Source organism: Papio anubis, unplaced genomic scaffold (assembly GCF_008728515.1).
Source record: "Papio anubis isolate 15944 unplaced genomic scaffold, Panubis1.0 scaffold227, whole genome shotgun sequence".
Taxonomy (NCBI): domain Eukaryota; kingdom Metazoa; phylum Chordata; class Mammalia; order Primates; family Cercopithecidae; genus Papio; species Papio anubis.
This window is the reverse complement of record NW_022162317.1, coordinates 66,317-83,414: the sequence shown is the minus strand read 5'-3', so window position 1 is coordinate 83,414 and position 17,098 is coordinate 66,317. Positions and strand designations below refer to the sequence as shown.

Below are 17,098 nucleotides of genomic sequence, written 5' to 3'. Positions count from 1 at the left end.
ATTGCCCAGGCTGGTCTGGAACTCCTAAGATCAAGTGATCCTTCTACCTTAGTCTCCCAAAGTGCTGGGATTAGAGGTGTAAGCCACTGTGTCAACCAAAACTACTTTTGTGGTTTCAAAAACCAAAAAATTTTCCATTTTATCCATCTTTGAGTATACAGTTCAATAGTGGTATGTATTACTGTCTGTTACTATTCTGTAACAGATCTCCAGAACTTTTTTGTCTTGCAAAATGGAAACTCTATAGCCCCTAATTCCCCCCACCCCCTAGCCATCATTCTACTTTGTTTCTATGAATTTGACTACTTTAGATATCTCATATAAGTGGAATCATATTGGTCTCTTTGTGACTGGCTTATTTCACTTAGTATGTCTTCAAGGTTCATCCATCCTGTACCACATGACATAATTTCTTTACTTTTTACATGAATTATTTAATAACATGATAAATACTGAACCCACAAATGAACCTAAGATGTAAAACATCTAAAATTACTTATATCTAGCTATGTGCTCTTCTCTATCCTATCCTGCAATCTCTCTTCTATACAAGGTTACCATTATCTGGAATCTTGATTGTATTCCCTTGCTTTTGTAAAATACAGTTTTGTCTTGGCACGGTGGCTCATGCCAGTAATCCCAATACTTTGAGAGGTCAAGGTGGGAGGATTGCTTGAGGCCAGGAGTTGGAGACCAGTCTTGTCAACACAGGAAGACCCCCATCTCTAGAAAAAAAATTTTTTTAATTAGCCAGGCATGGGTGGTGCACAACTGTGGTCCCAATTACTTGGGAGGCTAAGGTGGGAGGATCAACAGAGCCCAGGAGGTTGAGGCTGCAGTGAGCTGTGATCATGCCGCCACACTCCAGACTGGGTGACAGAGAAAGACCCTGTCTCAAAATAAAGTAAAATATGGTTTTATCACACATATACATAATTTTAAAACATACCGTTTATGCATAACACAAACTTAGCCAAAAAAAAGAAAACATACCACTTAAGTTTCCATTATTTTTACCTTTCTATAAAAAGTGTCAACTTATAAGTGGTCTTCTAAGGCTTATCTTTTGTACTCAATATTATACCACTAAGCTTCATCCTTACCATTATTTGTAGCTATAGTTATTTATATTTTGTTTTTATAAGTATGTCATAAGTATTATTTTATGTTACATTTCATTATGTGAATATATCACAACTTACCCATTCACCTTTACGTATTGTCATTTTCAAGTTTTTGCTACTGCAAATAGTGTTGCTATGAAAAATCGTAAGAGGGGCCGGGCACGGCGGCTCACATCTGTAATCCCAGCACTTTGGGAGGCCGAGGCAGGTGGATCACCTGAGGTCAGGAGTTCGAGACCAGCCTGACCAACACGGTGAAACCCTGTTTCTACTAAAAAATACAAAAAGTAGCTGGGCATGGTGGCGGGCGCCTGTAATCCCAGCTACTCGGGAGACTGAGGGAGGAGAATCGCTTGAACCCAGTAGGTAAAGGTTGCAGTGAGCTGAGATCGTGCCACTGCACTCCAGCCTGGGCAACAGAGCAAGAGTCTGACTCAAAAAAAAAAAGAAAGAAAAAAGAAAAATCCTAGGAGGGTGTACCAAAATCTCCTGGCATATATCTAGGAATTAAACTCCCAGATCATAGGGAGTTTAATTTAAAAACAGTTTGAAACTGTTTTTCAAAGTGGTTTCTCCACAAAAGAAACAATTTAACTGAGCACAGCCCCAGCATGGGAATAGAAAGGATCAACGAATATCTACTGACTGAACAAATAAATAGACAGTACACAATAAATACTAGCTAGTGTTATTAATTATGTCTACATAATTACATAGGTGGTAATGTCCCAACTATACTTATGCTCTGCTTCTCCTCCCTAGAACTGACCTTTAACCTACTGCAGATTTGAGAATGAGAGGTCCACAAGAATTGTAAAATTGGTGGCTATGGCTATTACCTAAAATATGCCTAGGCAGGCAGAAGAACTTTGTAAGAACCAAGATCGAAAATCAGGAATAGCAAGATGGGCCATCCAAACAGAATAGCAAAAGATAGAGTACTTAGCCAACAAGATCATTCATAAATTGGGCCAGGGGCAGTGGCTCACACCTGTAATCCCAGCACTTTGCAAGGCCGAGGCAGGTGGATCACTTGGGTGGATCACTTGAAGTCCAGAGTTCGAGATCAGCCTGGCCAACATGGTGAAACCCTTTCTCTACTAAAATAAAAAGAGTTAGCTGGGCATGGTGACAGGAGCCTGTAATCCCAGCTACTTGGGAGGCTGAGGCAGGAGAATTGCTCGAACCCGAGAGGCGGAGACTGCAGTGAGTGGACAGCACGCCACTGCACACCAGCCTGGGTAACAGAAAAGGACTTCGTCTTTAAAAAAAAAAAAAAAAAAAAAAAAAAAAGATCATTCATAAATCTAGTCTATAAAAATTTCTCTACCAATTCTACAAATAAAATCAAATGACCAACTGAGGAAAGATATCCGTAGCAAATATGTCAAAAGGCTTATTCCTGACATATAAAGAGCTCTTACAAATCAGTAAGAAACATTCCAAAAGAAACCTGAGCAACGGAAAGAAAATGTACCAAATATACCACATGGCTCAAGCTGTGACTAATACAGCTTATGAATAATGCTTACATATAGTACTTAATAATGTAAACAATTAATATTTATTTAAAAATTGGGAGGAGGAAATGTTTGTAGTATGTGAGGGGTATAGGTATAGCAGTATAAGATAATTATTACCGCCAGGCGCGGTGGCTCATGCCTGTAATCCCAGCACTTTGCGAGGCCGAGGTGGGCAGATCACAAGGTCAGGAGATCAAGACCATCCTGCCCAACATGGTGAAATCCTGTCTTTACTAAAAATGCAGAAAGTAGCTGGGTGTGGTGGCACGAGCCTGTAGTCCCAGCTACTCAGGAGGCTGAGGCAGAAGAATCGCTTGAACCCAGAAGGCAAAGACTGCAGGGAGCCGAGACCATGCCATTGCACTCCAACCTGGGTGACACAGCGAGACTTTGTCTCCAAAAAAAAAAAAAAAAAAACAACAACAACAAAAAACATATAATTATTACCTTCCAAAGTAGGAAGTCAATATATAATATTTAAAAGTAGAAAATTATACATCAGTATAAACATGTTATTTAAAAAACACAAATATTATATTTAAATATAATAAAGTAGAAATTTATACATCAGTAAAAACATGCTATTTAAAAAACACAAGGCCAGCTGTGGTGGCTCATGCTATAATCCCCACACTTTGGGAAGCTAAGGCAAGAGGATCACTTGAGGCCAGGAATTCAAGACCTGCCTGGGCAATACAGCAGGACCTAACTCTACAAAAAATGTAAACATACATATATTAGTCAAGCATGGTGATGTGTACCTGTAGTCCTAGCTACTTGGGAGGCTGAGGCAGGAGGACTGCCTGAGCCCAGGTGTTTGAGGCCGCATTGAGTTATGATGGAGCCACTGCCCTCCAGCCTAGGTGAAAGGCTGAGATCCTGTATCTTAAAAACAAACAAAAAAAGTATCAGAAATGAACTAAAAAAGTTATTAATAAAAGTAGTTGTCACAGAAGAATCAGACACTGACAGAGTTGGACAGGGGACCGATGTGTTTTGCTTCTGAAGTCTTGTAGAACTATCTGACTTTTAGAACTATGGTATGTATTACTTTGATAAAAATGGAAATATCAGGCCAGGCACAGTGGCTCATGCTTGTAATCCCAGCACTTTGGGAGGCCAAAGTGGGCGGATCACCTGAGGTCAGGAGTTTGAGACCAGCCTGACCAACATGGAGAAACCCCGTATCTACTAAAAATACAAAATTAGCTGGGCATGGTGGCCCATGCCTGTAATCCCAGCTACTCGGGATGCTGAGGCAGGAGAATTGCTTGAACCTGGGAGGCGGAGGTTGCAGTGAGCTGAGATTGCACCATTGCACTCCAGCCTGGGCAACAAGAGGGAAACTCTATCTCAAAAAAAGAAAAAAAGGCCGGGCGCGGTGGCTCAAGCCTGTAATCCCAGCACTTTGGGAGGCCGAGACGGGCGGATCACGAGGTCAGGAGATTGAGACCATCCTGGCTAACACGGTGAAACCCCGTCTCTACTAAAAAATACAAAAAACTAGCCGGGCGAGGTGGCGGGCGCCTGTAGTCCCAGCTACTCGGGAGGCTGAGGCAGGAGAATGGCGTAAACCCGGGAGGCGGAGCTTGCAGTGAGCTGAGATCCGGCCACTGCACTCCAGCCTGGGCGACAGAGCGAGACTCCGTCTCAAAAAAAAAAAAAGAAAAAAAAGAAAAAAAAAAAAAGGAAGTATCAAATATAGTCAATGATATGAACAAATAATTGAAAGAAACCAAATAACCACTAAGCATGAAAACATGCTCAACCTCACTAATTCTTAGAGAAATACTTAATAAATCAGATATTTTCACTTTATCACACTGACAAAGATTAAAAATACTACTCTCTACACCTTCTTTAACATTGGGTAACAGCTCTGGTAAATCTGTGTTGATGGACTGTAAACTATAACAGCTATAACTTTTTTGGAGGGCAATTTGGCAAGTTCCATTAATAATTAAAACACATACATTTTTTGACCAGGCAATTTCATTTCTAGGAGTGTATTCTATAAAATTGCTTGCACAGGTATGCTGGTAATTTATGTATGAGAAGCTTACTAAATTGTTGCTTGTAACTGTGATAAACTTTTAATTACCAAGTCAATCGATAAAGGTAAGTTAAATTTTATTTTAGATCTATTTTCCAAAATACTATGCAGGCCGGGCATGGTGGCTCACTCCTGTAATCCCAGCACTTTGGGAGGCCGAGGGGATGGATCACTTGAGCCCAGGAGCTCCTGACCAGCCTGGGCAACATAGTAAAACCCGTCTCTACAAAAAATACAAAAATGAGCTGGGTGCCGGGCACGGTGGCTCACGCCTGTAATCCCAGCACTTAGGGAGGCTGAGGCGGGCGGATCACAAGGTCAGGAGATCGAGACCACAGTGAAACCCCGTCTCTACTAAAAATACAAAAAATTAGCCGGGCGCGGTGGCGGGCGCCTGTAGTCCCAGCTACTCAGGAGGCTGAGGCAGGAGAATGGCGTGAACCCAGGAGGCGGAGCTTGCAGTGAGCCGAGATCGCGCCACTACACTCCAACCTGGGCAACAGTGGGAGTAGGCAACAAAAAAAAAAAAAAAAAAAAAAAAAAAAAAAAAAAAAAAAAAATGAGCTGGGTGTGGTGGCTCACACCTGTAGTTCCAACTACTTAAAAGGCTGAAGTAGGAGGATCCCTTGAGCCCAGGAGGCAGACATTGCAGTGAGCCAAGATCACACCACTGTACTCCAGCCTGGGCAACAGAGACCCTGTCTCAAAAAAAAAAACCAAAATTACTATGCAGTCATTAGTTTAAGAGGATGATATACACACCAATATGGATAGATATTTGCGAGAGTATTAGGTGGAAAATGCTGCAGAACCTAATGGATGTCATAAACATCTAAAAATTTATAAACATACACTTGCAGATTTTTTCTATCTATAACAAATTGATTAACAGTGGTTCCCTCTGGACACTTTTGATTTCTATGTCACATACTGTTATATTATTCAAATTTTTTATAACAAATATACATAACTTTTGCAGAATGAAAACCTCATCCTGTCTCTAGGCAGGTCTGCTTCATCCTCTAACAAGAAGACAGGCCTTCACCTCTTATGGGTAATTCAATTTGATACAGATTTCAGAGCTAACTGGGAGGACTTCAAGACGTCCAGTCAACCATTCCATAAAAAATCACAAACATCCCCTCCACAACATTCCTGACAGGAGGTTGCTAACTCCTACTAAAACGCAGCTTATAATAGGAAGACCAGGCACGGTGGCTCACGCCTGTAATCCCAACACTTTGGGAGGCCAAGGCAGATGGATTGCTTGAGTTCAGGAGAGCGAGACCAGCCTGGGCAACCTGGCGAAACCCTCTCTCCACCAAAAATACAAAAAATTAGCCTGGTGGTGTGGCACGCACCTGTAGCCCCAGTTACTTGGAAAGCTGAGGTGGGAGGATCACCTGAGCCTGAGGAAGTCGAGGCTGCAGTGAGCCAAAATCGCCAAACTGCACTACTGCATTCCAGGATGGGCAATCAGAATAAGACCTTGTCTCAGGAAAAAACAAAGTATCCAACTGGAAAGGAAGAAGTGAAACTCTCTCTACTTTCAGATGACCAATTTTACATATAAAAAATCCTTAAAAAATACTTTAAAAACTATTAGAGCTAATAAATTCAGCAAAGTTGGAAGATTAACAGAAAACGATCAGTTGAAGTTCTATATATTAGCAATGAATAATTCGAAAAGGAAATTTTTTAAAATTCCATTAACAATGGCATCAAAAAGAATAAAATACTTAGGAATCTAAGTTTAACAAAGGAGGTGCAAGACTTGTACACTGAAAATTACAAAACATTGATGAAAGAGATTAAAGACCCAAATAAATGAAAAGATACCCTGTGTTCATGTACTGGAAGATTAATATTGTTAAGATGGAAACATTTCCCCAAACAATCTAGAGAAATCAATCCAATCCTTATCAAAATTCCAACTGCTTTTGTTTGTAAAATGGAAACGTTGATATTAAAATTAATAAGGAATTGCAAGGGACTCAGAATAGCTGAAATAATCTTGAAAAAGAAGAACAAAGTTGAGGAACATACTTTCCAATTTCAGAACTTACTACAATGCTACAGTAATCATAACAATGTGGTACCTGCAAAAGAACAGACATATAGATCAACGGAATAAAATTGAGAGTACAAAAATAAACCAACGTAATCTTTGATCAGTTGATTTTTGACAAGAGTGCCATGACCATCCAATGGAAAAAGAAATCTCTTCAATAAATGATGCTGGGACAACTGGCTATCCATATGCAAAAGAACGAACTTAGATCCTTATCTCACACCATTTACAAAAACTCAAAATGGACCAAAAATCCAAACGTAAGAGCTAAGACTATAAAACTCTTTTTTTTTTTTTTTTTTTGCAGTCCGGGAGGTGAAAGAGTCTTGCTCTGTCATCAGGCTGGAGTGCAGTAGTGTGATCTTGGCTCACTGCAACCTCTGACTCCCTGGTTCAAGCCTCAGCCTTCCGAGTAGCTGGGATTAGAGGCATGTGCCACCATGCCCAGCTATTTTTGTATTTTTATTAGAGACGGGGTTTCACCATGTTGGCCAGGCTGGTCTCAAACTCCTGACCTTGTGATCCACCCACCTCGGCATCCCAAAGTGCTGGAATTACAGGCGTGAGCCACCGCACCTGGCCAAGACTATAAAACTCTTCAAAGAAAACATAGGGGTAAATCTCTACGACCTTGGATTTGGCAATGGATTCTCAGATATGACACTAAAAGCACAAGTAATAAAAGAAAAAAATAGATATACTGGACTTCATCAAAATTTAAAACTGTTTATGCATCAAAGGACACTACCAGTAAAGTGACAAGACAACCGATAAAATGTAAGGAAATATTTGAAAATCATATATCTGATAATGGTCTATTATCCAGATTATATAAAATACTCTAACAACCCAACAAAAAGACAAAAAATTCAACCAAAAATTGGGCAAAGACTTAAACGAACATTTCTCTAAGGAAAATATACAAATGACCAATAAGCACATGAAAAGATGCCCAACATCATTAGTCATTAGGGAAATACAAATCAACACCACAATGACATCCACATCCACTAAAGTAGCTATAATAAATAACATTTTTTTAAAAAAATGGAGTGAAAGAAGTCTTTTTTTTTTTTTTTTTTGAGACGGAGTCTCGCTCTGTCGCCCAGGCTGGAGTGCAGCGGCACGATCTCGGCTCGCTGCAAGCTCCGCTTCCCGGGTTCACGCCATTCTCCTGCCTCAGCCTCCTGAGTAGCTGGGACTACAGGCACCCGCCACCGTGCCCGGCTAATTTTTTGTATTTTTAATAGAGACGGGGTTTCACTGTGGTCTCGATCTCCTGACCTTGTGATCCGCCCGCCTCGGCCTCCCAAAGTGCTGGGATTACAGGCGTGAGCCACCGCGCCCAGCCAGAAGTCTTGATGAGAATGTGGAGGAATGAAAAATCCAATCCACTTTAGGTTAGAATGGAAAATTATACAGCTTCTGTGGAAAACAGTTCGGCAGTTCCTCAAAACATTAAACACAGAGCTATCACATGACTTAGCAATTCCACTCCTAGGTAGATTTCTTATTTTCTAAAGATATGAGTTTAAGTTTCTCAGTGTAAGATGTGCTATCATGTTAGCATATCCTCTCACCAATAAAATTTAGCATTATGTTTACAGGATGTGGCAGTAATGAGAAAACTGCACATTCCCAGTACAACAGGCCTCATTAAGTCACAGACACGTTTCCTGTTAAGAATTAACTAGTGAATAACACATCAGTGGTTTTCTAACAGTGCTATGATGAGTCCTAGAGATTTCAGAGGGGGAAGCAAGGGTGTTAGGGTTACCCAAACCTCATATCAAGCAGAGCAGCCTCTTAACTGTTTTCCAGATTGAGTTTTTCCTTAAGATAATGTTTAAAGAAAGGATCCCACACTTAAGGAAAAAGTTCTTATTGAAAATTACTGCAGTGCATATATGCATACTCACTTTCTTCAGAATAGGTTGTAAAAATATTTGCAGATTAGCCAAAATTATACAATTTAAAATATTTCTACATATAAGCCCAGAAATGCCAAGGGGGCTTTCACTCATTTATGAGTTTACTGCACCGCCTGGCTCAAGCAATTCTCCCACCTCAGCCTCCCCAATAGGTGAGATTACAGGTGTGTGCCACCACTCCTGGCTTGTGTCTTTCCACCTAAAGTGAATTTACTATAGACAGCATATCGATAAATGAGGGGATTTTTAAAACCAATCTGCCAATCTCTGTCTTCTAATGGAAGAATTTAATCCATTTATATTTAAAGTGATTACTGATAAGGAAGAATTAACTTCTGTCATTTTGCTATTTTGTTTTCTGTATGTCATTCCCCCCCACCCCCATTTCATCCATTACTGTTTTTTCTTTTTCTCTTTTTTTTTTTTGAGACAAGGTCTTGCTCTGTCTCCCAGGCTGAAGTGTAATGGCACGATCACAACTCACTGCAGCCTTGACCTCCCAGGCTCAAGGAATCTTCCCACCTCTCAGCTTCCCCAGTAGCTGAGACTACAGGCGCAGGCTACCACGCTCGGCTAATTTCTGTATTTTTTGTAGATACAGGGTTTTGGCATGTTGCCCAGGCTAGTCTTGAACTACTGAGCTGAAGCCATCTGCTCACCTCAGTCTCCCAAAGTACTAGGATTACAAACATGAGCCATCACACCGGGCCCTTTTTAAAAATAATTTAGATTAGTGTAATCTAGATCCTGTAAGATTCATGAGAGGCTTAGTTTTCCCAGTCAAGTGATCTTTGCTCTCTCCAATTGAATAGTTTCTGATGATTATCTCCTTCATGAATCTGTCCCACAATGTTTCGAAGGGAAGACCTGTCTTTTCTGCCTATGAACGTAGTCTTATGTTCTATCCTTTTCACCCTCTGAATCACCTGACCCTTAGACACACACACTCTCCAATACACTATTCATCATTCATACATAAAGTTCATTGTTATTGTCTTTCTCTGCCTCCATGTGGCCTGGGTTAGGCTGGGCCCTAGAATACTTAGGAAGGGTCTCTTGATGACTGACAAAGAAGAAGGAAAGTGGCTTACATTGTAGGAGCGTGGGTGCCTCTGTTTCCACTGCACCAGGAGCAGCTGGGCCACCACCAAGGTAGCGATGAGGATGAGGACCATTTCAGCATGCATAGCTTCGTGGCCACGGTGCTTGGCATGCATGCGTGCATGCTCGACCCTGAAAGCCAAACACATGGGATGAATCAAGTCAGGGATGCTGTAGTGATAAAGGGACAGTGCTTTCCAGGGATATCCCACTAGTACAAAGCTCAGAACACATTCCCTGCTTCATAACCACAGGGTACCACACAAATTAGGGGCTAGGACACACACCCTAACAGACAGGCATGTGGAGATAAAATACAGGCTCTACGGACCCCAGCAACCAAGCCTAGATATTGGAATTAGAGCTAAGTGGTCTGCTGCCTGCCCCCATGGCAGAAACAGCTGACATCGTTCCCGTAACATGAAGGAGGTCCCAGGAGAAACCCGCATCATTGCCTATTTCAAGCCTATTTCAACCTGACGCTGGAACGAGAAAGTAACCCAAAGAGGTTATAGCCATAAAGTCTCATACTCTCAGTCACTGATATTTATGACAGCAGTAAAGGAGTAACACTGCAAAGGTATGCTGATTCCAGGATTAAAGTCTTGCTTTATTCATTCTATCCTCTCTGCCAGGGTCAGAAATCCTTAAGACTAGTTAAAGCCTAAAAAATCTGGACTGCTTCACCTTTATACTAATCCAACAGTGACTTTACCATCAGTATCCACAGGTAAACAGCCTCCTCAAAGGTTCAAGGAAGTTTAGTAATTGGAGAGTACAGCTAGAAACATGTTATTAATCTAAAGCTGGCATTCTCTGGTCTTAAAGACTGGCAGCAAGTGATTCCCTCGGCCAACACTGGCTGAAAACTTGCTCTAAGAACAGTCACTACTACCACTCTGGGTCACAGTCATCCAAAGGAGAGGGATGAGGAAGGAATTAGAGGCCGGGTGCGGTGGCTCACACCTGTAATCCCAGCACTTTGAGAGGCTGAGGCCGGAGGATCACTTGAGGTCAGGAGGTCGCGATGATCCTGGCCAACATGGCAAAACCCCGTCTCTACCAAAAATACAAAAATTAGCCGGGTGTGGTGGTGCATGCCTGTGATCCCAGCTACTCAGGAGGCTGAGGCAAGAGAATCGCTTGAACCTGGGAGGTGGAGGTTGCAGTCAGCCGAGATTGCAACACTGCACTCCACCCTAGGCGACAGAATGAGACTCCGTCTCAAAAAAAAAAAAAAGAAATAGAAGAGAAGAATTAGAGAGAAAATCAAATACATCAGATAGTGTGGGAAATTTTAAATAAATAATAAAATCAAATACAAATGTAACTTGAGTCATAAGCTTTTATACAATTCCCATTACACCAGGATATTTAGGAGGGAGGAAAACGACAACATAAATGGTATCTTCATGGAAGTTCCATGGGCAGTGAAACATTAACAGCAAAAATAACCTGGAAGGATGAATTATAGATAAACAATAAAGCAAATATAACAAAAAGTTAAGTGTAGAACCCAGGTAGTTAAGTATAAAGGTGTTCACTGTACAAGTCTTTCAACTCTTCTACGTATTTAAAGTTTTTCGTAACAAAATGTAAGGGGGGAAAACTTGGTGGGCAGAGTGGGAAAAAAAAGGCCAGTCGGTAAGCCTCAGCACCTAAGGGTTCATCTGATATAAAACTTTACCCTGGGTGGGAGAATCTGACAGAAAGATAATAGGATTCGGAGTTGGAAACTTAGATTCACACCCACCTATATGGCCATGGCCAATTAACCTCATATCTGTACATCACAATTTCTTCATCTGTCAAAAGGAGTCCATATTTTTTCTGCCTGCCTCAAGAGTTGCTGTGAGAGTAGGCTAAGAGGTTAGAGTACACTTAAAAACACCTAAGGGCTATGAGGAGTTATAAAGATAGCAAGAGATAAGTTTCTTGTTCTCAGACAACATATACGTGAAAGGATATGCACAAAATGAAGTCAAAGAAAGATCTAGAAAAGACCAGAGAAGTCATCCAGTTCAAGTCCCCACCCAATGCAAAAATCATTTTTGCAATCTTTGCTTGAATACTTCCACTGGCTGGGAACACATGCCTTTTAAGGTAATCTATTTTAGAACCAGCAGTGTCTGGCACATTGTAGGTACATATATATATATTCTTTTTTTTTTTTTTGAGAGAGTCTCGCTCTGTCATCCAGGCTGGACGAACTGCAGCCTCGAACTGCTGGGTTCAAGGGATCCTTCTACCTTGGCCTCCCAAAGTGCTGGGATTACAGGTGGGAGCTACCACACCTGGGCAGGTACTAATATTTGCTTATAAATGAATAAAATGCCAATGCTTTAGGGACAGAAAGCTCATTACCTCTCAATATACCTTGAGTATTAAAGACATTTCTGACAATGAGACAAAAAAAATCTATCTTCTTATAGCTTCAGTCCATTAGACCTAATCCCACACTCCATAACAACAAAAGGCATATGGGCTCTTCTTTCCCAATGCTACCCCTTCAAAGATTTATCATGATGTTATTTAAACAAAACAAAACTATCCTTATCCTACCACTATTTTCCTGTGCCCTTTGAGGCTAACAGTTCTAGATCTTTTAATCACTATTCCTATCACATGATATGAAGACTATTAATCCGGGTTGTCTTCTACACATGATCCAGTTAAAGATCTTTTTAATAATATGCCATGCTTAGAACAAAATATTTTTGACCTCAGCAGAGCAGACCACAGTGGCACTGCCACCTCTCTTACAGCAGATAGTATATTTCTACAAACATCTTCTAAATTATTCAGAATATTTTGGTAGCTGAGGTACACAACTGGTGCATACTGAGCTTAAAATCACCTAAAATCACACTGGGTTTGTCATGTGAACAGGTATTTTTGCCATTCTATGTTAAATCTAAATAAAATCAATAGGTTTTTTCTACTACATTCTACGGTTGATATCACCTCACTGGTTAGTCACCTTGTGAAGTTCACGGGGCAGGCACTCTGAAACCCTTTTACTGATGAGAAATCATTATAAGATATATGTTGACTCATTCTATTTACAAAACAAGTTAGTTGCAGAGTTGAGAACAGAAGATACATCTCCCATTTTCTTAACCAGAGCTCCCCATCCTGTATCATGGATAATGATGATGATGTTAATGATAATCATCTTCGAAGCAGTTAACACTTACTGGAAGCTTACCACATGCCAGGCACTCTTCTAAGAATTTCACATATATTAATCCTCACAACTCTATGAGGTATAGATATTGTTATGATCCTCATTTTACAAATGGGGCAAAGTAAGGTTGTGAGAAGTAAAGTAACTTGCTCAAAAATCACATAGCTAGTAAATTGTAGAAATGGTATTGAAACCCAGATAGATGATTTGGTCCAATCATCTACTTACACATTCAAGACTAAGAGAACAACCCAGGTACTTAGAGAGATCCCAAAAGTCCAGTCCTACAGGTCATGAGCCACTGCCTCCTACTGACAGAAAAGCAAAATGGGTAGACGTATCACTCAATTAGCTGGGTTAACCTGCACTTCCTAGACTGCAAGGCCCGAACCGCCACACTTACCTCCATTGCTCCTCTGGAGAGAGATCTGACATATCAACCTGTAGAAAGACACCACCAGAAAAATCCGTTACTGTCTTAAAACTGTGCCTGCCAATATAAGGTGCTCACACATTTATCAGTATCTTCAAGGAATTAGAGAAGCTTCAAGTCTTAGTATCTCTATGAAGCCTTACCAACCATTCTATTTCACACTGATCTCTCCCTTCTTTAACCACCTAGTTTGGCTCATGTCTATTACTGAATGTGTTGCACGTCTGTGCTAGGCAATAAGGGCAGAAGAAGACAAGAATCCTTAACTCCAAAGATGCTCACAGCCTAGTGAGAAAGAGAGACATAAACAGAAAACTTATCTATTACATAATAAAGACTAGCTATAGAATAAAGAGGTGCCTTGCCTTTTAATCTTTTAACCCAAACTGGGGTGTTTTAGACTAGGGAAGGCTTTATGGAGGAGATGTGGATTATCCAGAAGAAATAAGAGAAATACGTTCTAGGCAAAAGGACTAACATAGACAGGAAGGAATAAAATTGCATAGTACACAAGCAATTGAGTGCAGCTACAGCAAAAAGTATCAATCAGGATTAGTGGGAGACAGAGTTAAATATAACACCCTATGACTCTAAATGGCCCTATGGTAGCCACTAGGCTACACTGGACCCGGGCAAACTGAACTTAGTTCTTGCCCTGCTGCTATCAACTAATAATATCACTAGCCATCCAACCTCAAAGTTCTGGTTCTATTTGGTAGTCTTATCTTTTCAGAGTTTGTTTTTCAACCGTGGCACTACTGATATTTTGGGGTGGTTCATTCTCTGTTGAGGAAGGTGTCCTGTACATCACCATAGCATCCCCCTAATTGAAAACCACTGCTCTAGAGTAATACTATATTCTTTGAGTTTAGGGCTCAAGTCTTCTACCTCCTTGCAGTCATACACAAGCATACCCAAGTACTCAGTACATAAGTCACTCAATGCCTTCTTATACTGAATTGAGCTGAAAATGTTCTTTGATCTGGTCTACAGAAGAGAGACAAGGCCTTAGAAATACTCAAATCAATCAACAACCATTCCTTTAGTACTTAAGATGTTCAAGGTCCTCTTACTCACTGTTCTGATAACTTCAGGAAAGTACCGTAAGTTGAACATTTGAAATAATAACACAGGTAGAACTCCATTCTACTACTGAGTCAAATAAGCACGTATTTACCAGGCATCCTTTATGTATGTGTACTGGAAATGCCTATCACTATTGAAGGCAGGCTTTCCAGCTTCTACATCTCCCAGCTAAGTCAAAAAATAAATTTACCAGGACTTTGCCTAACCAATCTGGGTAATGAAGTCAACATCCCTCCTTCCTTTTCCTATCCACACTGCCTCACAGAATTTATTCAGGTGCCCTGACTCAGGTCTTCATCTCCCAGAAGAATAGAGGTCAGATACTATGAGAGGACACATAGGAGGTACCTGAGCAGGCAATTATGAATCACACTTCTAGATAACAATCCACGCACAGGTTTCAAGCTACATGTCAAAACTCTTTTCTTCTTCTTCTCCAATTTGGACCTGCATCTTACCAAGCCTGTCTATTCATTGTCCCAAGACATGTGGGACCCATTTCTGTCTCTGGGCCTTTGCATACCCTTCCCACTGCTTATAATGCCCTTCCCTATTTTTCATTGTTGTTGTTGTTGTTGGTTATCCACATCCTAGTTATCCTTTAAGAACCCAGCTCCAACTGCAACTTTCCTGATTCCCTAGCCTAGGGAATTTGGTCCTCCGCCTTTCTCCAGCATGGATATTTCTCTTTTTTACTCAAAGTGTGGCCCATGGACTGGCAGTACCAGTATCATCTGGGTGCTTGATAGAAACATAACATCTCAGGTACCACTCCAGACCCACTGAATCACAATCTGCCTTTTAATAAGAACTCCAGGTGATCAATATGTACATTAAATTTGAGAAGTACTGTTCTATGTTAGTCATTCAGTCTCATGTTGTCTTAGACATCCTTTCTAAGTGGTCTAACTGCTTGTCTCTAGCACCAGGATAGGGCAAGCAAGAGACCTGGGGCTCAAAATTTAAGGAAGTACACACTCTCAGGTACCCATCCTGCACTTGCATGACCTTAAGAGTGAATGGCTCTCTAAAGTTTATACCCCAGCACCTTGTTTCCCTCACCCTCGTCCTGGCCCTGTATATGTTTATTTGCTTCCATCCCATGAACCTATTAGTTCCCTCAGAGCCAAAACACACTTTATACTGATTTATGTCTTTCAAGGAGAATAGCACAGAGCTGAGCACATATTAAGTACTCAATGAGTACTTGTGGAATTGAAGAAAATTCTCTTTATTAAGGGAAGCAAGTATGCTGACAAACCAGCACTTCACCTGCAGATGCTTAAATTGTATAGAGTAAACAAACACTTGAAAAATAACAAGCATCTGGGAAAGGAGTATTCATCTGACACTAGGGAAATCATGTTAAAAACTATGTAACAAAACAAAGCAACTACCTGTTCAAGGAAGCAAATCCAATGAGGGGGAAACTAGGAAAATCTGGAATACTGGGCCAGGCATGAAGGTGCCTCTCTTTGACATAATGGACCAAGCATGCTACTATCTATGGCTTAGTTTCTCCATCTAGAAAATAGAGAAATAAGACTTCTGACTTCATTATAGAGCTGTGAATAAAGTATATTTAAGGTGATCAAGTGATTTCACTGCCTTTCCTCCTGGGAAAGTGGACATATTTTAAAACTACTAGAAGAGGATAGAGATAATTGAATGTTGGTGAAGCAGAGGACAGCAATGCTGTCAGAGCCTCAGGGAAAGCAGCTCAGAAGGGCAAGCACTAAGGCTGAGACTAGACTTGAGGCTTAGAGGATCATTAGCACTTCATGGAGTACTATAAATGTTAAGAGTAAGACATGATCTGGCTTTAATATTTGCCTCCTGACCAAAAAAGGTTATTTAAGTTACATCCAAACCAGTCTTCTGGCTCAAGTAAAAAAAATAAGGGAAGGTATAAACTATGGCTATAATTAACCTGTACCATCTGGAAAGACATCTTTACTTGCTCTCTCATTAAGGAGTTTATTCATTTGGGGCCAAGCACTAACCCAGTCTGAAGGCACCTTGTCCAAAGCTCAGGTGGCTAATTAGGTAAGGCTCTCAAGGTAAGGGTACTTACTGATCCATGAGCCCTTATCTAACTCCTAAGACCTACAGCTTCTTAATGCTAGCCAATCGCTCCCAACTAGGATCTCACAAGGTCCCCAGTCATGCCCAGATTTGAAAGACGTTAAACCAAAAATAAATGCTAGGCAGAGAGCAAGAGAAAATTTTGCAAAGATGGAAAATGATGAGAAGTTGACTGCTACATTTTTTTTAGGTGCAAAAGACTCAGCGATTCACTAATGTATGCCCACAAACAGGTCTCCTGTCCCCCCAAAATATCATAAACTCTATGATCTCTGCATCTGTAGGCAGGCTGCTCATTTTGTTCCTTAAGGCCCTTTCTTTAACCAAACCACATTCTGCCTTACCACAAAACTCTGGCCAAATCCTTCTGGTCTCTAGAAGGCTCTTTAGACAGACCACATTTACTGAAGAAACATCTTCTACTGCCTTGCTAAGTGTGGTCTACAGCCTAGCACCAAGAGTACCCTGAGAGCTTGTTAAGAAACAGAAAATCGCAGACTCCAT

General features: G+C 40.8%; 1 protein-coding gene across 2 annotated transcripts in view; it reads right to left on the bottom strand.

Moving 5' to 3' along the window:
* Positions 1-17,098, bottom strand: part of LOC116268551 (RING finger protein 121) — a 68,398-nt gene that overhangs the window by 28,032 nt on the left and 23,268 nt on the right. Inside the window, exons 2-3 of one of the 2 annotated variants that reach the window (XM_031661694.1) lie at positions 13,394-13,431; positions 9,794-9,935 (exon numbers count right to left, since the gene is read on the bottom strand). In XM_031661694.1, coding sequence (XP_031517554.1) covers positions 9,794-9,935; positions 13,394-13,431 — 180 coding nt within the window. The remainder of the gene's footprint in view (positions 1-9,793; positions 9,936-13,393; positions 13,432-17,098) is intronic. The other variant, XM_009186824.2, reaches the window with a different exon arrangement.